Source organism: Emydura macquarii, unplaced genomic scaffold (genome assembly GCF_026122565.2).
Source record: "Emydura macquarii macquarii isolate MOO-44397 ecotype Brisbane River unplaced genomic scaffold, CSIRO-AGI_Emac_v2 contig_1876, whole genome shotgun sequence".
NCBI lineage: Eukaryota > Metazoa > Chordata > Testudines > Chelidae > Emydura > Emydura macquarii.
Genome location: NW_027132013.1, coordinates 30,338,271 through 30,365,786, shown reverse-complemented (window position 1 = coordinate 30,365,786; position 27,516 = coordinate 30,338,271). Strand labels below are relative to the sequence as shown.

The 27,516-nt window shown below is 38.5% G+C and overlaps 1 protein-coding gene across 4 annotated transcripts in view; it reads right to left on the bottom strand.

Moving 5' to 3' along the window:
- Positions 1–27,516, bottom strand: part of DPH6 (diphthamine biosynthesis 6) — a 352,580-nt gene that overhangs the window by 86,171 nt on the left and 238,893 nt on the right. For 2 of the 4 annotated variants that reach the window (XM_067558060.1, XM_067558062.1), the window contains exons 13-14: positions 9,087–9,329; positions 7,101–7,202 (exon numbers count right to left, since the gene is read on the bottom strand). The exons of 1 other annotated variant lie outside the window; for it this stretch is intronic. In XM_067558060.1, the coding sequence (XP_067414161.1) occupies positions 7,101–7,202; positions 9,087–9,329 (345 nt within the window). The remainder of the gene's footprint in view (positions 1–7,100; positions 7,203–9,086; positions 9,330–27,516) is intronic. One more of the 4 variants, XM_067558063.1, reaches the window with a different exon arrangement.

The window sequence follows — 27,516 nt, the reverse complement described above, 5'->3', positions numbered from 1 at the left end:
GTGGGATTTGTTGATGCTTAACACTTTTGAAAATCAGGCAACCTTTATTCAGGCAACCACACTTGTACTAAGGAGATTAGTTTGGACAACCAGTTTTGCCCAAAATTTGAATGAGCAAGTTACATAGACATGATATCCATCAGGTATAATATGGCAAATCTCTTTCCTGATCTTCTACATGATGTGCCATTAAGAGACACATTGTCAACAGCCTAACTGGTATTTTTGGAAGAGTAAAAGTGATTAGTGGCACTTATTGCTGGGTTTGAAGCAATCATGGACTCATAACCACTCACACTGAATGAGTGTCATAAAAAGAAAGTTCCTATCTTTTTTCTTTGGCATTTGGGGAACTCCTTGTAGGACTACCCCACAGTAGTAAAGGGAGTAAATCCAATGTTATCACTTTTCAGCTGGTGCAATATACCCCTCCCTGTGCGCTGAGGATGGAGTGGCTTTTTTGGTTTACTATTATATTTGCTGGCGAGTATTTACTGGAGTGAGATAAGCAGTTCATTATTGAAATTCTGTTTTGCCAAATACAAACTGTGCAAAAACATCCAGCATGTACATTCTTTTTGATGACAAAGTGGATTTTTCTACACAAAGTTAATTGATGTTGATGATGATGATGGATATACTGGGAACAGTCAAAGTGAAAGAATGAACCCAACATGGAACTAACACATTCAACCGTAATATCATTATTTATAGAAAGAAAGGGAAAATATAAAATGAATTGCTTGAATCAATGGATGTAAATTAACTGATGTTAGAGTTAGCAATAGATCTTGCAATGATGTTAAATGTTATCTTACTCTATAAATTTCATATTTATTCCACGTCTTGTCATGGAATATTTGTTCTGATCTTTCCAGTTCACTCCAATTCTTGTTTAATCCATTTTCCCAAACTCCCCATTCACTATTGCTTCATTATCACTCAAGATGTATGTAACCATCTGGAAATTCTCACTTATTACTTGAAGTTTAGTATGAAGTTTAAAAATTTAAATCCTGTAAAAGTAAAAAACCTCCTCCAACACCAACACTACACATATTAAATTAATATGTAAGCAAATATTTCACTTTGCTTAAAAGTGAAAAAGGAAAAGAAAAAGAGAAAGTTCCATACAGTTTTGGAAAATTTACCACCTGAAGTTTTGTGTACACCACCAAATCTGAGGTGAAGACAAGGGCTGCTAGGATGATCAGAGGAATGGAAAACCTATTTTATGAGAGAAGACTCGAAGAGCTTGGCTTGTTTAGCCTAACCAAAAGAAGGCTGAGGAATGATACGATTGCTCTCTATAAATACATCAGAGGCATAAATACAAGGGAGGAAGAGGAATTATTTAAATTCAGTACCAATGTGGACACAAGAACTAATGGATATAACCTGGACATCAGGAAGTTTAGATTTGAAATTAGATGAAGGTTTCTAACCATCAGAGGCGTGAACTTCTGGAACAGCCTTCCAAGTGGAGCAGTAGGGGCAAAAAACCTAGCTGGCTTCAAGACTGAGCTTGACGTTTATGGAGGGGACGGTATGGTGGTACAGCCTAATTTGGCAATTAACTGATCTTTGACTACTAGTGGTAAATATGCCCAGTGGCCTGTGATGAGATGTTAGATGGGATGTTAGATGAGTTACTAAAGAGAATTCTTTTCAGGTGTCTGGCTGGTGAGTCTTGCCCACATGCTCAAGGTTTAGCTGATTGCCATATTTGGGGTCAGGAAGGAATTCCCCCCCAGGGCAGATTGCATAGTCCCTGGGGGTTTTTCGCCTTCCTCCACAGCATGGGACATGGGTCACTTGCTGATGGATTCTCTGTACGTTGGAGCCTTTAAACCATGATTTGGGGACTTCAATAACTTAATCATAGATTAGGGGGTCTATTACAGGAGTGGGTGTGTGAGGTTCTGTGGCCTGCGTTGTGCAGGAGGTCAGACTAAATGATCATAATGGTCCCTTCTGACCTTAAAGTCTATGAGTCTATAAATCTGAATAAGAGATGGCAACCACTTTCACTATCCAGCTACCATTTGTGGGAAACAACATTTCAAAAGTAGTAAAAGGCCTTAGAGCAGGGGTTCTCAAACTTTTTTTTGCTGGGACCCACTTTGAAAATATTTCAGGCTGTGACCATCCCCTACCCCCAGGCCATCCTTACTGGCATGCATGGGAGCTGAGAGCTTGCGATCCCCCCCATAATAACCTCGTGACCCCCTGAGGGGTCATGACCCCCCAGTTTGAGAACCTCTGTCTTATTGTACCCTTAACTCATATGAAATCCAACTACCAGTACTTGTAGCGAAAGGTACACTTTCATTAGAAATAGAAAGAAAAACACATTTAAAGCCTTAATTCTCACCCAGAGATGATCAGAATGGATATATTCTTATTGGTCCAATTGTATCCAGCTACACTGTAGATGTACAAGGTGTGGGAGGCTGCAGCTGTTTAAACTGCAGTGCCTGCACTCCCTGGAGAGCAGGGACTGTTCTCTTAACGGACGCTTTGAGGAACAACATTCCCTAAAGCGGATAGGAGAGATGGAAAGAAGGGGAGGCCATGGCCTTGCTACACTATCCAGCTGAGCTGGCTGGGCACACAGGAAGCAGTATACTGCACCAATTGAAAGATGGTAACATTGGGTTTACTCCCTTAGCGCTGTGGGGAATTCTGCCAGGAGTTCCTCCTGGAGGGCCCCTTGGGGCAAAGAAGCGCCGCACAGTGAGAACTGTGCCTAAAACACACAATTCAACCACTATTGAGTAAAGTACTTAAACCGATGAAATTAATAAAAATTTGCAGCCAGTCACTGTTATATCATTATACAATAAATATTTGGAATATTTCCATCTATCAATAATGCCATCTGTCCCATCCAATACAAATGGACTACAATCCATATGGCTTATTTTTTTCTATTGATTACTCTGATGAATGAGTTAGCAAAACCACCCACAAAATCATCATATTACATGACACTGTCATTAAAAAGATGTGAAGAAAAGAAAAACACAAGATGATACTTATTTGGAAAACTGTCAGTTCAGTCTACAGGAAGTTTTAGAAATGTTATGTTATAAACTTAAAGAAAAAGGAGCAGAAGCTCTAAATGTTAACTACTGGGCTAGCCAGGAACTGCCTGCCCTAGCACCTGAACACCCACAATTATTATTACTAATTATTTATATTGCAGTAACTCCTAAAGTGTGCTACATGCTGTATAGACATTCAGGAAGACACCGTCCCTGCCCCCAAAGAATGTACAAGATGCATGAAGAATGAACAAGGAGAGGGGAAGGGTTACAACATACAAAGTGGTTTGGGTGATGATTGGCACATGGCTTGTTAGTTCCAATTGTTTTTTTCTTTTTTTTTGCCTTTGTCTATTCATATTCTTACCCTGGCCTGTATTCTATTATTATTGCTTCTGCTATTTTATTTTGTTTTATCTTGACTTTTACCCTTGACTACCCCTCAACTATTTATTTCCGCCATAATCACTATGTAATAACAATCCATATGCCTTCTTGGCCCACTGTTTCCTGCTTGGTCTCTGTGCTGGGGGGGAGAAGGAAGGGGGGCGAGAACTCTTCTTTGCCCCATGAGCTTCCCTTGTGCCCTCACTGCTGGTGCTGTATTTCCCTGGAACACGGGGTTTTAAAACAATTGCCTTTCTGAAGAAATAAGAACTGGTGCTGAACTTAAATATCTCTCGGATATCCTCTGGCTAGCTTTTCAAAAAATTCTCAGTGAAACCTTGCTTACTAAGAAACTCAGATTCTCAAAACGTCAAAAGTAGTAAGGAATGCTTTTCAATTACCACCATGCAACAACAGTCAATGCTTCTACAGGCATTTTGTGATAACTAAACCTTTATATGTCTGTAACACATTTCATCCAGAAGGATCCCAAAGTGCTCAACAAACTGCATAGGTAAAAAATCACTTATCAATACTGAAATGCTGCCATACTCAGTGTTGAACATAGCGGCTGTTAAGATCTGTAGAGGTTATACAAGAATATTAATGATAGGTAGTCCACTTTCTAAAACAATTCAAAATCTTTGAAATTAGATGCCTTTGAAAACCCAGTATATTTTATACAAAGTTCCTAAACCTGATTTATGAATTTACTTTGGGATTAACACATTTTTAAAGAACAAGATAAATGCATTTTCTGAGGACATTATACAATATATTTCATAATAGCAGTGAGTTGGTTCTTTAACTTCAAATGGAGGAAAACAGGTTAACTATTGCATAAGTAGAATGAGGTGTTCTACAGAATCTTTTACCAGATATTACTCTTCACATTCTTTCAATCTCATTTTAATTTAATATCTATTAAGTATTTGCCCATTCAAATTACTAAAACACCCAAAATCAGGCTACACTATTCAGGTAGGCCACAGTCATCAGGCTGCCACTCTTCAGAAAGTGCCAGCTGAGGAATTTATGACCAGGACTTTAGGACCAGGCATAAAGCATAACCTCTAGGATGTTGATGCTGAGACAGCAGTTTTGGAGATGAGGAGAGATCAGAGACCCTGGACTAAAAGGTAAGGCTCTCTGACTAGAAAGACTAGTGTCTGTCATGGTACAAGAGGGATTGCCTGGAGGTAAGAACTCTCAACAATCTGCTACAAACTAATGCCCAAGTGGAAATTACATGAGATGGCACGAGAAGCACGGAGCCTTGGAAAAAAAAGAAAGAAGCCTGCACAACAGGACTTAACTTGGTGGCAATGGCACTGGCTCAGACCACGTCTACACTATGTTGACTATAGCGGCATAGCTATGGCACTATAGCTATGCTGGCATAACTCTGTAGTGTAGATGCAGCCTACAAGCGACAGAAGAAGTTTTACCATTGCTGTAGAAACACCACCTCCTCGAGCAACAGTAGCTAGATTGACAGAAACATTCTTTCAGGGGTTACCTCAGCATACATACGATGTGCAAGGATGTGGATTTTTCACAACCCTGAGTATTGTAGCTATGTTGACCTTTAGGTGGTGAAGCACTGGAATGGGTTACCTAGGGAGCTGGTGGAATCTCCATCCTCAGAGGTTTTTAAGGTGCGGCTTGACAAAACCCTGGTTAGGATGATTTAGTGGTTGGTCTTGCTTTGAACAGGGGATTGGACTAGATGACCTCCTGAGGTCCCTTCCAACCCTAAACTTCTATGATTCTATGAAGTAATCTGGACACTTGGAAACCTCTTTCATTTTTTCAAGCTAGGTAACAATACCTAATGAATAGTGCTCATTTCTATCACTGAGGATAGTGACAAGAAAGGGATGAAACAGAACTATGAATCTGATTCTGTGGTCCTTATTCGGACAAAGCTCCCATCAACTTCATGTTCATTCTCTACATTATCATCTTCCTCGAAATATATTGTTTCTGTGTATATAAACCCATAAAGATGTTCACCCACACACTTCTCCATGGTCTCTTCCTTTAGACCCAATTCACTTCTGTCCCACACAATTTATGTATTGTATTTTGTACTCTTCTATATTATTGACTTATAGAATTATTCAACTGAAGTTTTAGAAAAATGTTATTTATGCAGGAGAAATTCAGCTCACATCATTATGATACTGCACTAATAACTTTTTGGTGTTCCATAAATAAGCCTTTGGCAGTTTGAGAAGTATGATGTATATTATTTAGGAACAATGTTAAATACAAATACCTCAATAATCATAATACACTATTATTTCTCTGTTAAATTCAGAACATTCAACAATAGAACACAAATCTGAAAGGCCTCTAAAATCTAATTAAATCTATGGTTTATAATGTCTGGTCTGGAAGAAATGAACTCTAAACTGAATAGTTTAATTTGCAAAGTTACACAGAGTCTGTTTTTCATGGAATAACTGCAACTGAATAATTCCAGTCTATGCACTGTTTGTTCTTATTAGGTAACCAGTAGGTTGATATTCATTCATGCCTATCTTTGGCCACTGCTTGAAATGAAGAAAACTCTTTTGAATAACAGAATGTTTTTGTTTGGCTGGCTGTTTTACTTGGCTAGAACAGAACATTATTTCATCATATGGTGCATGAAAGTGACCCAAGGCTGTAGTATTGGCACAGCAAAAAAAGGGAAAACACAATAAAAGGAGAGAGAAAATCCTGTCTTTTTAATGCACACACCTTTCAATGTGCAGCCACACTCACCTGGCCTGCTCAGAGGAAGGTAGTACTAAGGCTTTCCCGAGCTTGGTTCAAAGGGATTTGTTAAGTATGTGCCAGACCCAGGAAGGCTGGAGGTCTCCTGACTTCCTTGCCTCAACCAATTAGGAGAAGGGGAAGAAGTACAGCTCTCTAGTTTCCCAAAGCTTTCAAGCCTCTTGGCTCTATTCCTCCCTGGTCAGAGGAGAGAGAGAACACTCAATTCTCCTTAAGAATGCCTAAACTACTACTTCCCCTTCCATACAAACATTGATGGGCTCTTCTATTTCCAGCTGGCAGACCAAGCAGCTTCTCCGGGCAGAACAGGCCTTCCTTTGGTTCCCTTTGATAGAAGGGAGTTACTTCTTTCCCTGCCTTATGGCATACATAAACTATCACTCACCGGTAAAGACCCAACACACAAAGGAAAAACCCAGTACTCAAAGCTCTCACTCCTGAGCCTGATTATTGAGGAAGTGATAGGAAACTGGTTACAGCAATATTTAACTTCTACTGATTTTTTGAAGACCTTTCCAATCCATCTTCAAGCCAAACCATGGCACAGAACTGGCCTCAGTTGCAATGACGGACAACCTCCCCACGATGACTCACAACACTGAAAAATGTGATGCTTTTTAACCTTTCCTCTGTATTTGACATTGCTACTTATGAGGGATTGACCTCCCTATGGGACCTGACAGGAATTGATTAAGTGGTTCTAAATTGGCCTTTCTAACAAATCCCAGAGGGTCCTGGTGGGGAGCTAAATCCTTCTCCTCAAAAGCTCTCACATGTGGAATCCTGGGGATCAAACTTGCCACTGCTCTCATTTGCATTCTCTTTGAGGCAATCATGAACTGACACAGGATCATACAGTTCTATAGGTATTTTTCACCTTACCCAGACAGCACTGTCTCCCAGCAATCTCAATACATGGAGGAAATCTGAGAGTGGATGAAGAATGGCTGGGTCATACTGTATCCAGTAAAGACTTAAAACAGACTAGGAGGAAAAGAGAAGTATTTCCAAGAATTAGCAACCACTTGTCACTTGCAATTTGCCTTCAAATAAAGGTACACACTTGCCATAGTCAAAATGATATGTAGTCTCATGGCCAGGTTGCACTCATCACTAACTTTGACAGTCAAATAACTAGACACACCAAAACACCTTCCTCCAGTTAGCTAACATGAAAAACTTGACCCTTCTCTCCCTGACAATTCTTATGGTCCTGGAATGGGACTGCATAAGATGTTTGTGAAATTGTTGCATCTCGTGCATTATGAGATGATCCATCTCCTAAATGATACCTGCTGAAGAGAGCATATTATACTGGTGCTCTGGAATCTGCATTGGATTTCATTTCACTAATGGTTCCATTAGAGGTTATGGTATAGATCTACAAAACCCTTAAAGGAGTAGAAGCATATTATCTTCAGGACCATATTACCATAAAGAGATACCGTGGCAGATGCAATCCTCTGACATAAATATGACTAACCGTTATAAATTCTAAGAAGAAAGAAATAGGGCCACTGATCCATAACACATTCTCCACAGGAAACAAGAAGAGTCTAAGAAAATCCTTGGAAATTTACAAAATACCTGTTACGAAAAAATTTTCTGGAATAGTTATTTTGGTAAATTTCCAAGTAGATAAGACATAATCCACCTTCTTCAGATCATGCTGTATGGACTCATCTTTTCACCAATACATCCCCCCAAAAGGACTAGAACAGATGAAAAAATCTGACATTATGCCCAAAGAAGAAGCTACAGGAAGTGCAATATGCAAAAGTAACACAGGTTGAACTGAGAAACTGAGATCAAAGATTGACAGAGGAAAAGAGTAGTAGGCAAAGACCAGGAACTCTAGAGAGGCAGAGAAATGGAAGGCATTATACACTAGTGTTCCCATCCATTAAATGAAGGAGAAATGTGATGGGCATTGAGTAAAACTGTGTGTATCCCTCCTCATTCAGAAAGAGGGTTGCACTCATTCAAAGCTTCTGAAAATGGAGGGGGGAAAACAGGGGAAAAGTTTCTTAGCAGAATTCAGAGGATTCCTTGAATATTTGTATTAAACGTGAACTCAACTTCAAACAGTTTCTTCTGCTCCAGCTATCTGTTCCCTTTAGAAATCAGAACACTTTGAGTCACTTCTGGTAATTAAGTGGTATTAATCTCAAGATTATTTACCTGTAAAATGAGTACTATGCAGAAGTGTAGTGACCATTCATTATTTAATGCCTGTAAAGTTCTCTGAATTCATTCAATAGAAAATGGAAGACGAATATAAAGTATTATTATTCCATCACAATAAATCTTTGTGGAAATTATTACACTGTCAGAGAGAGCATGGGGTCAATAATAGTCATGCAAACTTGCTCAGGACAGAATTTGACCTTAAGCTTTCAGGTGAAAAATAAGCAGCAAAAGCTGATGAATTCAATTTTCATGAAAATATAATTTGTAATAAACATGTAAACAAGAAAACCAGCAAAATAATTAATAAAATGTTACAATAAACAACTGCCTAACACCCTTACAGAAAATACATAGGAAGAACTATTTCAAATTGAGTATTGTTCAAATTTTTCCAGGAGGAATTGGCTGTTCTTAAAGAATTCTTTAACTTATTGCTTTGGGGAATTAAGACAAAGTTAGTGATGACTATAACTTTCTATTAAGCAATTTTCCTTCTCAGTTGTGCACAGCCACTTATGAGCCAGAACATAACAGCTCAATCAAACCTTATTATATCAGTTTTACTTGAACCCCTCTGAAATGCACTGAGAAAATTCTGATATTACTGCAAGACTTAGAAAAACCTTTTTATAAATTGATATTTTAAACTAGAAAAAAGAAAATGGATCATACAGATACCTTTTTAAGTTCGCTTAATTTCTTTTGCCATAGAGCGCGAGCAACGGGAATGTACTTGCTATCAGTTACGTAACAGTTTGCCATAAGGATGTGGTGGAGTTCAATGTTGTGGCTCATAGCTTTAAGGACTTTCTCAACATGGCGTAGGGAGACTGTAGCCTCAGTTTGTATACCACCACCTACAAGCTGCATGGTACAAGGTACTAATGCAATCTGTCCAGCACAGTATAGAACTTCTCCAACCTAGATGAGAATAAAAAAAAACAAGGTTGAAAACAAATATTTTTCCTTTTTCTAAGTATTCTCTTTCAGCACTTGCTGTTCTCTGCCATCACAGAGACATTTCTGACTTTGCCATAAATGGAGCAAGTATGCCAACCTAAAGGTCATTTTTGACAGGAATTTTGTTACACTATAAACGTACTGCATTGTAATAAACTTTAACTTAAGAGTTAATACACGGATGGTCAAATGTGCATAATCATCTTCAAAAGAATCAGCTGTGAACTGATGAGGTAAGTATAGAAATATGTAAATTTAACCTTTCACAATGTCACAATATTTCCCTGCAATCACTGAAAGGGTTTGGTTCAAGTTCCAAATAAGTTTGTTTACAGTCTGTCAACCCAGGTACGCAGAAAAATGGATTTTTTACTTCTATAATTTATGGACAACAGTATTTTTAATTATTTTAAGGCAATCATATCAAGGTAACCATTCCCTACAGTGTGTTAGCTTAAAAATTGTTCTGTTTGACATTAAATTTTGCTATTGTTTCTACAACATACCAATCCCCAAATATGCTGAACGGCTGGCTGCTTCTGCTTTCTCCAAGTATACATACACAATCTACAAGGTTCCCACGAGCATGTGCAGTTGTGGGCTACTGTATTTTATGTTTGTTTTTTTAAAAACAGATATCCATAATGACTCTGGTTTGCTGCTGCTTACATTTTTTATTTTATTTTTATTTCTTTAGATTTATAGAAACGGTAAAAATAAAAAATTATGGATATCCATAATACTCTGGGTGTCCTTGGCATAACTTGGATATCATTAAAAATAAAACCCAGCTAAAGGTCAACTGTTCAATTCATGACAACCCACCATCAAGAAACAGCACTCTGAAGATTGAAAATAAGCTGAAGAAGAATGTTACTGGGACTTAGAAAACTGGCTTCACCGCTCAGAAATCTAACTACAATGTGTGTTTGCTCCAAGAGCTAATTGGTGGTCAGATATACCACTCATGTAGGGTATCCAATCAATGTATTTTATTTTGGGGCTAAAGTGTAGCTACATTGGGCTGCTTTTCACAAGCTTACTGGACAGCACCCTCAAGACTTACTTTCTCAATCACAGCTAACAGAGGATACATTCATAGAATCATAGAAGTGTAGGACTGGAAAGGACCTCAATAAGTCTTCTAGTCCAATCCCCTTCACTCAAGGCAGACCGAAGTATTATTTAGACCATCTCTGACAGGTGTTTGTCTAACCTACTCTTAAAAATCTCCAATGATGGAGATTCCACAACCTCCCGAGGTAATGTATTCCAGTACTTACCCTCACTGACTGTTAGGAAGTTTTTCCTAATGACCCATCTAATTTACCGTTGCTGCAATTTAAGCCCATTGCCTCTTGTCCTATCCTCAGAGGCTAGCAAGATCAATTTTTCTTCCTTCTCTTTGTAACAACCTTTCATGTACTTGAAAACTGTTATGTCCTACCCTCAGTCTTCTCTTCTTCATACTAAACAAACCCAATTTTTTCAGTCTTCCCTCATAGGTCATATTTTCTAGATCTTTAATAATCTTTGTTGCCCTTCTCTGGGCTTTCTACAATGTGTCCACCTTTTCTGAAATGTGGTGATCAGAACTGGACAAAATATTCCAGTTGATGCTGAATCAGCATGGAGTACAGTGGAAGAATTGCTTCTCGTGTCTAGCTTACAACACCCCTACTAATGCATCCCAGAAAGATGTTTACTTTTTTTGCAACATAGTGTTATACTGATGACTCATATCTAGTTTGTGATCTACTATGAACCCCTGGTTACTTTCTACAATATTCCTACCTAGGCAGTCATTCCCATTTTGTATGTCTGCAACTGATTGTTCCTTCCTAAGTGGAGTATTTTGCATTTGTCCTTATTGAATTTCCTCCTATGTACTTCAGACCATTTATCCAGTTTGTCCAGATCATTTTGAATTTTAATCCTATCCTATAAAGCACTTGCAACTCATCTCAGCTTGGTATTGTCCACAAACTTTGTAAGTATATTGTCTATGCCATTATGTAAATCATTGATGAAGATATTGAACAGAACCGGACCCAGAACTGATCCTTGTAGGACCCCACTCAATATACTCTTCCAGCTTGACTGTGAACCACTGATAACTGCTCTCTAGTAACAATTTTCCAACCAGTCATGCACCCACCTCATAGTAGCTCCATCTAGGTTGTATTTCCCTAGTTTGTTTATGAGAAGGTCATGTGAGAGAGTCTCAAAAGTCTTACTAAAGTCAAGATATACTTCATTCACTGCTTTCTCCCATCCACAAGGTTTCTTATCTTCTTAAAGAAAGCTATTAGGTTGGTTTGACATGATTTGTTCTTGACAAATCCATGCTGACTGTTACTTATCACCTTATTGATGAAGGTATAGAACAGAACCAGATCCAGAACTGATTCCAGGTCCCACTAGTTCTGACCGTTCAGACATCTTCAGGTGTTGTTATGAATTTAATGTGAATATCAAGATCCTTCATCCTCTTAGTCTGTATTTCTCTAACACGTCTATACAATTTCTGAGCAGTGACTGTTACTCCACAACAAATAAAAACTAAGTACAGAAGTCAGATATACAGTGGATGTAAGCTGCTTTGAAGCCAGCACAGGAAACATATTGCTATAAGTAGAGAGAGTTGGGGAAAAGCTTTGCTTCGCTATGTAAAATGGATTGTGCAGGAATTCTTTATGAGAAATTTTGCAGAACTTTTTGTATAAACTGTACCAGTTCCTCAGAATTAAGGCTAAGTAATAAAGAAATCTGTGTCCTGGAAGACATGGCAATCAAACCATGTGACAGACCCATATGCAACTCCAAATCTGTCCTCATAACTGTCTGTGTCTCACAAAAGACTCACACATGTAACTATTGGAAGAGTGTCTTACACAATTTGGCATACGAATTCTATGATTAGCAGCTGAAGAGGGGGATGAGGCACAGAGGAAGCATAATAGATTAGCTGACACCCATCAAACGATCTTTTAAAATCGTATAAGATGTCTAAAATATTGTTTTGATAATGCTATATATAACCCTGAATTTTCAAAAAATAAATGCAAGCAATATTTTGGTTAAAAAGAACAAATGGTATTTAAAAAAAAAAAAAAAAACCCTGCTATTTTAAAATATGTGCCGCTGAACAAGGGAGTCCAGCCAGCTATCAAGTGGCATATTGACAAGATAGGAAGCAAATCCAGGAAGATATGAATCAGAGGAGCACAGGTTTATTTTTGAAAAGAGGCCTTTGTTCTCACCTCTGCTAAATTAAATCTTTGGATAAAACAAAGCCCCAATGAAGGTAATTTGTAATCTTTTATAGAGAAATCTCCCCAGCATCCCTTCTTTCCCTGTTAGGCCCCTGGCTTTACATGCATCACCCATGTTAATTACTAGATAGACAGAAGAGCTGCTCAACCAGTTCATTTCCTCTATTCTTGAACAGATTGTTTGAGACATAATATGAATACTAATTAATGATAAAATATCTGTCAGGGTTTTGAAATATGCACTAAGACAGCACTTCCTTAAAGTCTCCTGGATAGTTCTAATACAATTAGCCCGCTGGTCATAAACAGGGTCAAAACAAAACTCTGAAAGATTTGAACAAAACTGGCAACACTTTTGGCTCAAATTCAGTAGGAATTGGGCAGAGATTAAAAAAAAAAAACCCACCCTTTTTACCCCTCTGTTCTTAACATACTTGTTTGCATCTTAAAACATAATTAATAGAAAAACTGTATTCCCAAGATGGCACCAGGTTATAAAAAGGTGAGTGACAGTGAGGGGAAGAAGGAAAAGGAATCAAAACAAGGTCGCAAATTTTCAGCAACTATTTTGCAGAGGGACATAGCTTAAGTTAAAAGGGAAAGGGGAGGAGGCATATCCCTCTCCTCCTCTTTCCCAATGGCTTGGTCACGAAATACAACGAACAATAAACAAATAAGCAACAAGGGCAAAGCAGCAGAGAACAAAGTATATTAGCAGGTTTCAGAGGGTTATCTGTATAGTGTTTTAAATACCATACAGAAAGGTGATAGCAAAGTAAAAACCCATCTAAAGCTGGGAATACTCCATAATATCTCATTCGCAATACTGAAATCATACACCAGGAGATGTCACAATGAATGGTGGCGATCCTTGTATTGTGAAAGTGCTGGACAAAACCCTGGTAAAGCTTTGCAACAATTTCCTTGGATCATCTATAATGACAACAGAACACTTAACAGACTACTGTTCCACTGAATATCGAATCCAGAGGACCTACATTACCAATGGAAACAGAACTGCAATATAATTGTTATGCATTCATACAACAACATAATGACTCCATTTGCATTGTGAATTTTATTTCCAGTGCAGCCCATTAAAAATATTTCCTAGGTTAAAATTACATGAAAGATTTGATAAATCAGCAAATGAAAGCATCCTCTGACTTAAGACATTCCTTCTAGGCCAGATTCTGCTCTCAGTTACACCAATCTACACCCAGAGTAACTCCATTGGAGTCAATGGAATTGATTTGGATTTAGATAGTTGTAAATGACATCACTGTGATTCTCCAGATTCTTGCACCTTGTGGCGTCACTTACACCTGTAGAAAGTGCAAAAGTGGATGTAATAAACTATCATTTTGATTTAGTAGCATTTTGTGTTCACTTTGTGTAGGTGTAAACGACTACACAAAGTGCAAGAGAGGAGAATCAGGCCCCCAAAGTATGTAATTCACCCTCTTATGGCTAGGAATGCCATCTCTCATGTTGGTGTAGTCTTTTATATATTGTAGCTGTGCTGCAACATCTAAGCACAATTCGAGGCCAAGTCATGGCACATTCTGCATGGTAGAGCAAAGGAGTAAGGAGGTATGAGGTACCCTCTTACTTCCAGTTCCTCCCCAACTCTACCACTGCTCTCACTGAGAGAGGGAAAGTAGACTCTGCAGAGCTACAATGTACTTCCTTCCTTTCTCCCCCTTCTAAATAAGGTGAGCAGGAAGGAATGGCTGGGGTCTTGGTTCTGCTTCTCCAAGAAGCCAGGCAGTGTAGCTGCATCAGTGCATTAGATGGTGTTTGCTATGCCAGGTATAGATCTGGTACTCCCATGATAGAGAAGCTCCTAAATCAAGTGTCTCAAATTCCCTACTTGGCAACTTCTGCAGCACCACAACAATGCACTGCTTCTTACTCTGGCTCATGGCAAAGCTCTGAGTGGGTGAGTCCAGAAGGGGCTAGATATATGGAAATAAAAATACTTGTCACCTTACTTCAAATACAATGTAATTGTACCTCCTTTATTTATTATTTCATAAGAAACAGATCTTGTGTATAAAATAGAATATATCATTTGATAAAAGCTATTTAATGACTTGAAAATCAAAAAGGAATCTTACAAAAAATGGAACAGACAAAAGCTAATGGTACAAGCATGTAGGGACAAAATCAGAAAGGACAAGACACAAATGAGTTGTACCTAGCAAGGGACATAAAAGGCTCAAAGAGGTTCTATAAATGTATTAGAAGCAAGAGAAAAATAGAGGAACTACACTTTCCTTCACTTAGTGGGGAGGGAGAGCTAATAACTGATGACAAGGCTGAGTTTAAGGCCTAGTTTGCTTCAGTCTTCACTAAAAAGGTTAAGGATGATCAAATACTTAAACACAATTAATATGGACAACAAGGGGAAGAAACATAAGCCAAAATAGGGAAAGAACAGGTTAAAGAATATTTAGATAAATTAGATGTATTCAAGTCAGTAGGGCCTGATGAAATTCATCCTAGGGCACTTAAGGAACTAGCTGAAGCAATCTCAGAACCATTAGCAATTATCTTTGAGAACTCTAGGAGAACAGGTGAGGACCCAGAGGACTGGAGAAGGGCAAACATAGTACCTATCTTTAAAAAGGGGAACAAAGAGGATCCAGGGAATTTGACCAGTCAGCCTAACTTTAATCATTTGTTCCAGCATCTTTCCATGTATCAAACAATTAATTTGTAAGAACCTTGAGGATAATAGGGTGATACGTAATAGCCAACACAGATTTAGCAAGAATAAATCATGCCAAACCAACCTAATTTCCTACTTTGAAAGGTTTATTGCCCTACTGGATGGGAGGAGAGGGGGGTGCATCAGACATGACTTTAGTAAGGCTTTTGACACAGTCCCTCATGACATTCTCATAAACAAACTAGGGAAATGTTGTCTAGGTGAAATTACTATAAGCATGGTGCACAACTGGTTGAAAGAGCACATTCAAAGAGTAGTTTTCAGTGATTCACTGTCAAACTGGGAGGGCATATCTAGTAGGGTCTTTCAGGTGTCAGTCCTGGTTCCAGTACTATTCAATATTTCAATTAATGATTTGTATAATGGAGTAAGGAATATGCTCATAAAATTTGCAGATGACACTAAGCTGGGAGGGGTTGCAAGCACCTTGGAGGGCAGCATTAGAATTCAAAATGAATTTGACAAATTAGAATATTGGGCTGAAATCAATAAGATGAAATTCAATAAAGACAAGTGCAAAGTACAGCACTGAGGAAGGAAAAATCAAATACATAACTCCAAAATGGGAAAAATCAAGTGTCGTATGTAAGACATGGTAGGTAATAGTCCTGCTCTACTTGGCACTAGTGAGCAGTGCTGGGTCCAATTCTGGGAAGCCACATGGGGAAACATGTGGACAAACTGGAGAGAGTCCAGAGGAGAGCAACAAAAATGATACAAGGTTTAGAAAACCAGACCTATTAAGGAAATGTTATTAAAGCTGTGAATGTTTAGTCTTGAGAAGGGATCTTATAACAGTCTTCAAAGAGTTCAAACTGTTTAGTTTAACAAAGAGGAGGTTAAGGAGTGACTTGATTACAGTCTATATGTATCTACATGGGAAACAAATATTTAATAATGGGCCCTTCAACCTAGCAGTGGAATTTGGCTGGAAGTTGAAGCCAGACAAATTCAGAGTGGAAATAAGCCATACATTTTTAAAGAGTAATTAACCATGGAAACAACTTACCAAGGGTTGTGCTGATTTATCCATCAATGACAATCTTGAAATCAAGATTGGATGTTTTTCTAAAAGAAGTGCTCTAGAAATTATTTTGGGGAAGCTATATGGCCTGTATTATACGGGAAGTCAGACTAGATGATCACAATGGTACCTTCTGGCCTCAAAATCTATGAATATGTTAAAGGCTGTTATAAAGAGGACAGTAATCAATTATTCTCTATGTCAACTGAAGGTAGGACAAATAGTATTGGACTTAATCCACAGCAACAGAGATTTAGGTTAGATATTAGGAAAAACTTTATAACAATAAGGGTAGTTAAATTCTAGAATAGGTTTCCAAGAGAGATTGTGGAATCTCCATCACTGGAGATTTTAAAGAACAAATTGGACAAACACCTGTTAGGGATGGTCTAGGTTTACTTGGTCCTGCCTTAATGCAAGGGGCTGGACTTGATGACCTCTTGACGTCCCTTCCAGATTTACATGTCTATCATTCTGTGAACTTAAATATAATAATAATTACACATCAAGAAACTGTTCCAGAAAATGGAGTGCTAATGGGGCTAATTGGGTGCCGATTGTTTACTAAAGTAGCTGATGCTTACAAATAGTAAGTAATAGTAATAGTATCTGGAACAACAACAGAGAGCCTTATTTAGACTAGAATAATTAAATCTCTGTTCAAATATAACCTAAGGTCAAATCAAGCTGATTTCCAAAAGGAGATCATGCCTGTCTAAATTGTTAGATCTTTTGAAAAAGTTTTCAAACAATATGTATAAGTGACCCAATAAGTGTAATTTATTTGGATTTTCAAGAAGATGCCTCTCATAAAAGATAATTAAAGAAAACAACCAGGGAAAAATCTCCTTAATGGATGAAAAACTGGTTAGTGAGAGGAGAAAGAGCTGTGACTACTGTAACCCAAAGATGAGAGGAATTAATAGTTGGATGCCCCATGTTTTATACTGATATTATTTTTGTTTAATATATTGATTATTGGTATAGAAGAGGAAATGTGAACTTAGTGTTGATAGCACTAAATTGTTTTGATTAGCAAAATAAATACAGGATTGTGAAAATTTTGAGGTATATTTAAGTTCATTAAGAAATCTGTTAGTAAGATACAGATGAAATTACACATGGATAAGTGTAAGATAATGCACATAAAAAGAAGACTAAATTTCTAATAAATTTATGGACTCTGAGGGTGAAGGTTTCCTTATGGAAAAATGTAGGTCCCAGTCCTACAAACACTCATGCACATGCTTGCTTTACGTACATGTGGGATCAGAGTTGTACATGTTATTATGACAGTAAAGAAATCTGTCCAGCCTTGAGCACCAGATTAAGAAGATAAATAGGATGATTGAGTGCTTTATAAAAGGGAGAGAGACAGCAATAAGAAATACATTATAATGACAATTTATAAAATAAGGTTCTGCTCCTATTTGAAACTCTTTATCAAGTTTGGTAACCGCATCATGGAAAGACATATTTATTTGTTTATTCACATTTTAAAAGCACAAATATAGGCACTCTTCTAGTATTCTGGGCACCTCTTCCATAAATTAAACATCACAACAAACATATTGATGAGACTAAAAGAACAACAAAATGAGAAGCACGGAAGGATTAAGCTATGATTCGAGATTGCAAAATCTAAAATAATTTAACCTACAAAGGAGAGGACCTGATTGAAGTGTTTAAAGATTTTGAAGTGTTATAAAACTGATATATTCCCTGATGTTTGCACACTATCCTGTAAAACATTAAAGTGCATTTAGGTGAAATTAATGGCAGTTACACATAAACAAACAGAAGAAAATAATTACCATAGAGTATAATCTATTTTTGGAAAAACACCAACAAAGATGATCACAGAGTTAAATGCTTGAGGTAGATTTAGGGCATATCTCCACTGAGAGTTAGTGAGTGGCAAGGTGGGGAATGTCAGGAAATAATCTGACTCTGGGTTTGGTTGCTTAGCAACCCAATGAGATTGGCTGGGCCTGATAAAACCTCATGAAGTGACTGTGCTCTCTGACTGGGCTGAAGGGCCAAAAGATCACCATTTAAGCCTTGTAGCAACTGCAGCACATGCTGATCAATGCATTCCATGTCTGCAGCTGATCGCAACTTTGTTCCTGTACTGGCCTTTGGTCCATCCCAGGCATGTTCCCGCTCCAGCTCTAGCCCCTACCTTACTCTGAACTCCTGGTTTCCACCATTACTTGTCTCCTGACCATGCCTCCAGTTCTGCTCCCTAATTATGCTCTGATCACTGAGCCAGATTCCTGTTCTAACCACTAGTGTGTGACAGCTGGAGCAGTCCACTAGAAGATAAGAAGTCTCATGTCATAGAGTACCCCTCCAGAATTGACCATCCTACCTTCTCATTGTCAGCATCCTGCAGGAACTGCGGGCTCATGTCACCAGGCTACGTAATCAGAACGTGGCCCTCCAGGTCCAGGTACAAGCCCAGGCAGCATCTTCTGTCCCCCTAACTCTCACATCCAGTTTCCATGAGCCCAAGCTGCCCCTGACTGGCAAGTATGATGGGGATTGTGCCAAGTCTCATGTTTCTTACCAATGTCGTCTCCAGTTTGTGTTCAGTCACACCCATGTGCCACATATTAGTCCCAAATGGGATTAGTACTTAATCTGCTCACCAAAAAGACCCTGAAGTGGGTGTCCCCACTCTTGGAGGTGTCCAGTCCTCTCCTCGAGAACTTTGTTCAGGCAAAGATGAGCATCTTTGATTACCCTAATCGAAGATGTACTGCAACAGCTGCTCTCCTCGCCCTCCATCTGGGTCTCAGGTCCGTTGCCAAATATGCAACAGAATTTCAATGCCTGGCTGCACACACCCAGTGAAATGTGGTCACGCAGTGACACCACTTCAGGCAGGAGATTGACGACTCCTTCAAATATGAAACTGCATGGGTGGGACATCCATCTAGCCAAGGAGCTTTAATTGATCTTTGCATTAGGACTGATGATCAGTCAATGAAGCAAGCTCAAGAAAAATGGCACACTACCTGATCCCAGCAGGCTAGAACTCTTCCGTCTCTTGTGCTTCCAGTTGTCCTACCAGACCTTGAACTAATGCAGGTTGACCCAGTCCAGCCCTATCTCTCTGTGGACAAAAAGAACCACTGATGGGCAGTGGGTTGTGCCCATATTGCAGGATGCTCTGGAACATTGCAGCAGGGTGGCCAAGGTCTAGCCCACCTCTGGGTCAGGAAATGTCAGAGTCCAGCCCTAATAGGGGGAGGCTAAGGGTGGTTTGAGTTGGTGCTTCTCTACTTCCCACAGTGAATCCCACTGCCACCTATCTGCCCAAATCTTGGCAACCACTAACCAGCGTATTACCCAACTCCATCCCCTCGTTGACTCCAGTATTCTACCATCTCATTGTGGGATTCCTGGTCACATTCTGTGGCACACTCCAGCCACTGACAGATCCAGAATCACAAACAATTTGTTTATAGTGTCCAGGAATTGCTACCAAGTACCTAGAATATGCCAAGGTATTTGACAAAGACAAGGCAGATGCTCTACCGCCTCACAGCAGTTACAATTGCCTTACTGATGTTCAACCAAGCATGGAGATCCCTTTCAGACACATTCATGCCCTATCTGAATCTGAGCTGCAGGACCTCTAGAGGTATGTCAAGGGAAATCTCCAGAAGGGGTTCATTTTGCTCCTTGACTTCCCCAGCATGTGCACCTATCTTCTTCATGGCAAAAAGGATGGATCCCTCTGACCCACAATGCTAGACCTGTGTGGACCATACAACTTGATCAGAATCTGGCAGAGATATGAATGGAAGACAGTATTTCAAACCAGATATGGCCATTTCAAATACCTGGTTATGTGATTTGGTCTCTGTAAAGCCCCTGCTACCTTCCAGCATTTCATGAATGACTATTTCAGAGAAATCCTTGATCAATTTGTGATCATCTACTTAGAAAATTCTCATTTTTTCAGAGACTCTAAAACTCCCTGACCACAAAGTGAGCACTGTTCTTGACTAGCTTTGCCAAAATCAACTTTATGAGAAACCTGAGAAATATAAGTTTGATAAAGACACCATGCAGTTTCTGGGCTATTTCAACTCCCTGGCAAGCATCACCATGAACCCTGAAACATTACAGTCATCACCAAGTGGAAGGTACCCTCAAATATATGCATGGTTCAGCAGTTCCTCAGGTTCACAAATTTTTATCAGTGATTGATCCAAAGATTCTCTAATCTGGTAGTTTCTATAACATCCCTCCTGCAAAGGGAGCTAAATTCACCTGGTCAACTGACATGCAGATAGCTTTTGATTGCTTGAAAAGGGTTTTTTTGTATGCCCCCATTCTGACCCATCCAGACCTCCCAGACCTCATACAGACAACAAGGGTGCTAACTAACTGAGGACCCGATCTTACATTTGAATAATTACACACTTACTTAACTTTATATCCAGCAGCGTTTGCAGGATCTGGCTCTGACTGACTATCCAGGATGAAAAAAGGGAAAGCAACCCAAAGTGATATCAAATGTGTAAAGTAAGCAAAATGGGGAAAAGATGTTTTTCCCTCTATTTTTTTCAATTATAGAAACCTTAAGTGTTCTTTCTAATGATATTTAAATACATTCAGACACATGGGGACAGACACATGCTGGAGGTGAATGCATGGTTACGCAGATGGTGTTGCCAGGGGGGCTTCGGCTTCCTTGACCATGGGATGCTGTTCTGAGAAGGGCTGCTGAATACAGGTGGAGTCCACCTATCAAGGAAGGTGTGATGCACTGTTAACTCAAAATAGAGACCCAATAAACCCCATATTCATCATTGGTATATGGTTGTGAAATTTCACATAAGGCATGTCTTGTAAGGTACCATATGAAAAGTCATGATCTGCTGAAACTCACAGTGCTGTGAAAATATATATACCGTTATTGTGTATAAAGTTATGAGATTTTGCTATAGGTTTTTATTGAAATATGTTGTGAGTCTGGAAGACACCTACTGCTGGCTCTCCAGGGACAATAAAGATGGTGACCCACACACAGGCAGGCATTAAACAACCACTGACCAGCAGAGGAATTATAAACAAGAGATTTTACAATTCAATAAGAGAGAGTTGTGCAAACACCACACAACAGTGATTGCTCAACTTCTGTGACTCAGCAAGGCCCACCAGGACATGTCTAGGACAGTATCTTTCCCAGGAACATGAATTGAGAGTATAAAATAAGAGACAGTGGCATCATGAGACCACCTCGCTCCCCCACCTAAACTGAACGAAAAAAGATCGCTGGGATGACAAAGACTTTTAACAGGGGAGATCGGTCCCAGGCTGAGAAGGGAATTCAGCCTGTGTATTAAGAACTGTAACCTGCCTGTAATGCCCAGTGATATGAGAAAAGCTGTTTGATTGAAATCTTATTTAGCCTCTTAATTAGGATTTAGACTGCAATTTTATTTTTATTTCTTAGGTAACTATCTCTGACCTTTATGCCTTCCACTTATAATTACTTAAAAGCTATATTTCTGTAGTCAGTAAACTTATTTTAATGTTTTATCCTTACCAGTGAGTTTGTCTAAAGGGGAATCTACTCAGGTTACAAAGGTAGGTGCATGTCCACTATCCTTTGACAAAGAGGCAAACTAATTAATGAACTTACATTGTTCAAGAGAAGGTTTTGAGCCATGTAAAACAGCATATTTCCAGGTGCAAGGCTGAGAAGATTTGCTGATGTTTCCCTGTGTATGGTTCATGAGGGGCTTAAAGAGCATTCATGCAATTTAGCTGGATATGTCCCTACATGTTGTTGACGGGGTGATCACAGCACCTGGAAAGGTTTGCTGTTTGTCACTAACAAAGCTTCGTGAGAGACAGTCCAGGCTGCAGAGTTAAGGGAGCACAGTAGTCCTACAGTTCCAGGATGTACCCCGGCGATCCGTCACAGAGGGGGAAGAGTATCTTTGGATACAGACTGACTAGCCTAATGAGGCATGCATTAAACTAGGTTTGATGTGGAGAGGAGATAGATAAGTCCAAAACATGGAGACGTGGATGAAGGATCAGAATCTGAACGGGACATAGGCAACCACAGCAGGGACAAAGGAGAGACAAGAAGGAATACAAAGGAGAAATCTAATGAACTTCTTAGATGTCTGTATACTAATGCAAGAAGCATGGGGAACAAACAGGAAGAACTAGAAATACTAGTGAATAATCACAATTAAGATTGACAGAAACTTTGTGGGATAATTCACACAATTGGAAGACTGATATAGAAGGATATAGATTGTTCAGGAAGGAGAGGCAGGGAAAAAGGAGGAAGTGTTTTATATATAAATAAAAACAACACAAGCATGAAGGGACAAAATTAGAAAGGTCAAGGTACAAAAAAAGATTAAATTAGCTAGGGACATAAAGGGCAACAAGAAAACATTTTATAAAAACATTAGAAGCAAAAGGAAGACCAATGACAGGGTAAGGCAATTACTCACTAAGGAGGGAAAGACAATAACACAAAATGCAGCAATGGCCAAAATGTTAAACACCTTTTATATCTCAGTTTTCAATAAAAAATTAGCAGTGATTGAATGCCTAACATAGTGAACATCAGTGTTAATGGGGAACGATCTGAGGCTAAAATAGAAAAAGAACAAGTTAAGAATTACTTAGATAAGTTAGATGTTTACAAGTCAGCAGGGCTTGATGAAATACATCCTAGAATACTTAAGGAACTGACTCAAAAGATCTCTGAGCCATTAACAATTATCTTTGAGAACTTGCAGAGGATGAGAGAGATCCCAGAGGAAAAGAAAAGGGCAAATATAGTACCTACCTATAAAAGAGGGGAAAAAGACAATTTAGGGAATTATAGACCAGTCAGCTTAAGTTCAGTACCCAGAAAGATAATGGAGCAAATAATCAATCTCTTTGTAAGCACCTAGAAGAAAATAGGGTGATAAGTAACTGTTAACATGGATTTAGAAAGAACAAATCATGTTAAACCAACCTAATATCCTTCTCTGACAGGGTAACCGGCCTTGTGGATGGGGGAGCACTAGATTTTAGTAAGGTTTTTGATACAGTCTCATATGATCTTATAAACAAACTAGAGAAATATAGCCTAGATGAGCCTACTATAAGGTTGGTACTCAACTGGTTGGAAAAGCTTGTTCAGAGAGTAGTTATCAATGGTTCAGAATGAAGCTGGAAGGGCATATTAAATGGGATCCCACAGGAACCTGTCCTGGGTCTGGTTCTAGTCAATATCTTCATAAATGATTTTGAAAATGGCATAGAGACTACAATTATAAAGTTTGTGGATGATACCAAGCTGAAAGGGGCTGCAAGCGCTTTGGAGGATGGGATTAGAATTGAAAATGAACTTGACGAACTGGAGAAATGGTCTGAAATAAATAGGATGAAATTCAATAAGGACAAATGCAAAGTACTACACTTAGGAAGGAATAATCAATTGCACAAATAGAAAATGGGAAATGACTGCAGAAAAAGATCTGGGAGTTACAGTGATCACAACTAAATATGAGTCAACAACATAATACTGTTGCAAAAAAAGCAAACATCATTCTGGGATGTATAAGCAGGAGTGTTGTAAGCAAGACACAAGAAGTAATTCTTCCACTCCACACAGCACTTAAGGCCTCAGCTGGAGTATTGTGTCTAGTTCTGGGCACCACACTTCAGGAAAAATGTGGACAAAGTGGAGAAAGTCCAGAGGAGAGTTTCAAAAATGATTAAAGGTCTAGAAAATATGACCTATGAGGAAAGATTGAAAAATCTGGTTTGTTTAGTCTGGTGAAGATTGAGAGGGACATGATAACAGTCTTAAAGTACTTAAAAGGTTGTTAGAAAGAGGAGGGTGATAAACTGTTTTCCTTGACCACTGAGGACAGGACAAGAGGTAATGGACTTAAATTGCAGTAAGGGAGATCTAGGCTATATATTTTAGGAAAAACTTCCTAACTGTGAGGATTGTTAAGCACTGAAACAAATTACCTAGGGAGGCTGTGGAATCTCCATCATTGGAAGTTTTTAAGAACAAGTTACACAAAAATCTGTCATGGATGGTCTAGATAATACTTAGTCATGCCTCAATGCAGGTGACTGGACTAGATGACCTATTGTGTTTCCTTTTGGTCCTACATTTTTATTAAGATTGCACTCTTACTTTGAACCTCTAGTCTCTCCTGCTTTCACCAGTGTTGAGACTGTAGTACTTCCCTCTCATCGCTAAGGAGGGTCCTCTGATGTAAAGTACTAGTTAGCCATCAGTATTGCTGCTAGAGGTTTGACTAGTTAAAAGTCCCAAGATCATTCCTGAAATTGAGTGGCTAACAAAATAACATGACATAACAGTATCTGAATAGAGAATAAGTGCATTACAGTGTGAACATGCTGTTAAAAGTTTAATTACTTTCTTTAAATGTGCTACTAAAAGTTTCAAATGATTAATTGGTATCTGAACAAGAATTTTAGAAGATTTCTAAGGGAGATATTTCATCCATGCACCTAAAGGTATTTATGTTGGTAATAATATACTAATTGCCTAGGAGAACAAAACACCTGTTCCTAGGACTGAATGAAGTCAATACATAATAAACTAAATCTTTGTTGTAAATGCAGTCTGGTGTCTGAGTGACTGTTGCCCTTTCAGAGGTCACAGTGCACAAAAGATTCAGTGACCCCCTGACCTAACAGTCAAATAACCTACCGTTATGTTCAGTCAATGTAAATAAGCACAACTGACAATGTGCTAATTGGCTGCCCCTGGTCAGCCAAGTGTACCTCTGACCTTAATGAGGACCTAAATCAATTAATACTTCAGGCAATAAAAACCTCTTGCTGATTAAGTTAGATAGAAATAATCTTTTCTAACGGGATTAAAGCTGTAAGGTGGTGAACTTTTAATTTAATATATGATAATCCCTTCTTCCTAGGGCCCTGTTATTTAGCTAATGATGGTGAAATTGCTTTCTGTAATTTGGAATCTTTGATTCTGCTATTCGGCTATCTGTGAATAAGATTTTGTTTTTCTTAAAAAGGTACGATTTAAACAATATGAAAACATTTTCAGTACATAACATGCACTTGAATTCCATACGACTCGCTCAATTTTAACATGTTATGATCTTCATGTAGAAACATAAATTCTCTTTCTTGAATTAGTACATATTTCATTTTCAAATTATGTGCAAATGCATTAATGAATACTCATTTAATTTATCTCCTTTCTGAGAAATGGCTACAATAACAGTAGCTGGAAAAAAAAGGATTGATTTTAATTCAAAAATGGAAGATCTAATGGTCACTACCCACTCTCACTACAAAAGCCCCAAGACAAATATAAGAACATACATATTACTTAAAAATATTGTAATCTAAATTCTAGAACTGTCCTTTAACTAAAAAAGGAATTTCTCTCCTGGCTAAGCTTGTAGTAGTACAGCTAATTACAGTAGTGCCCATTAGTGGTGTTTTAGTGAAATGTCTATCAACATCTCTATTACAGACGCACAATTTTCAGAGGTTTATGACACAGCTTCAGAACATTGCCATCTGGCTGAAACCTGCCACATCTAATTTTGAGATGGAATTTTATGTGTGTGTTTCAAAATAATATATATTTCGCCACGCACATTACAGGAGCGCAAACACTACTTTCCTTGTATTCTCCCTCAGAACCAAAGTTTTCTTTCTTGCACTATCTGATTTACATTTTGCTTTTTCAAAATATGTATCTGTGAGCTTTTAGTCCATTATGCACAGCAAATTAGACACTTTTAATATTAAGTGAAATAAAAATTTCAGCTTTACATATGCAATAAATAAGTTCTATACATTTTTTTACTAAGGATTCATAAAATTTAAATGTGCCATACCATTAATACATATTTATAGTGCATATTATAGTGACTCTGTAAACACAGTTAAGCATTTTTTGTATATTTCAATTCATAGATATACAAATTCCTATTCATAATAAGGAATATGTACTGTTATGAATAGGGAAGTGGAACAGAAAGAAGCACACAGTAACACAATCTGGTACATCTTACCACGATTATTGACTTGACAATGGGTCTGAAGAACCACATACCCAACAGCATCATGCATGCCAAATCCACTTTAATAAAAGAGTACACTCTCCTTCCACTCCACCTCCAGACACACACTCAACCATGCACAACAAAATGTTGAACCTATATATTATTTTGGGCTCCAAATAATATGTATGGGGCCTCATGCTGGCAAAACTCCACACACACTTCAATGACAATTAACTACTTGCAACAAAAGTGAACTATCAGGCCAAAATGTTTGAGAGAGAATAAGGTCAGAGTTTCAGCCTCAGTTCTGAATTTTCTTACTTATGCATGGTTAAGTCCAATCATTATATTATTTACACATATACTGCTGTAATAGTTATGTTTAAAGTTTGATCACAGGCAAATCAATTTTGCTTTGTTCTACAGCAAATGCTTTGCTTTGTTTTGGTCTATAATTGATGGATGTAGAAAACAGAAATTTCAGACATTTAGAAGACCAAGTTTTAGAAACTCAAGTTCTCACATAAAAAGCATCTCATGGCCTGCATTTATATTTCTATTCCCAGAAGGTGGAGACCACAAAAAATACCAAAATTGTTTTTAAACGATAGCTGCAACTGTAGTTACAAATGGTTAGGCTCCCCCTAGGAAACCCTTGTAAACTGGATAGGTAGGGACTACCCCCCACCAAATCCAAACCAACTAGACACAACCACTGTGAACATGGCAGTTGGCCAGCGGCCCACCTGAACTTACCCCTCTCTGAACCCCTATGGAGAACCCAGCATTTAGTGGGAAGGAGAGTTAACTATGCTTCCTTTCTCAGGCCAGGTTCCCAGGATAGTGTTTCTTCTTCTGTCTGGTTGGGCCAAAGCCCCACACTGGCACACAAGGTGGGTATTGTTACTAACTTGAATCCTTGTTGGCAGTCTAAGCAGAGAGGCCAAGGGCTCAGTGAGCATAAAGGATGAACTATTCTCTTATGCCAAAAGGTGATCCCTTCAATACAGAAAGAGAAATCTGATAGGCAGGACAGTGTGAAGAAAGC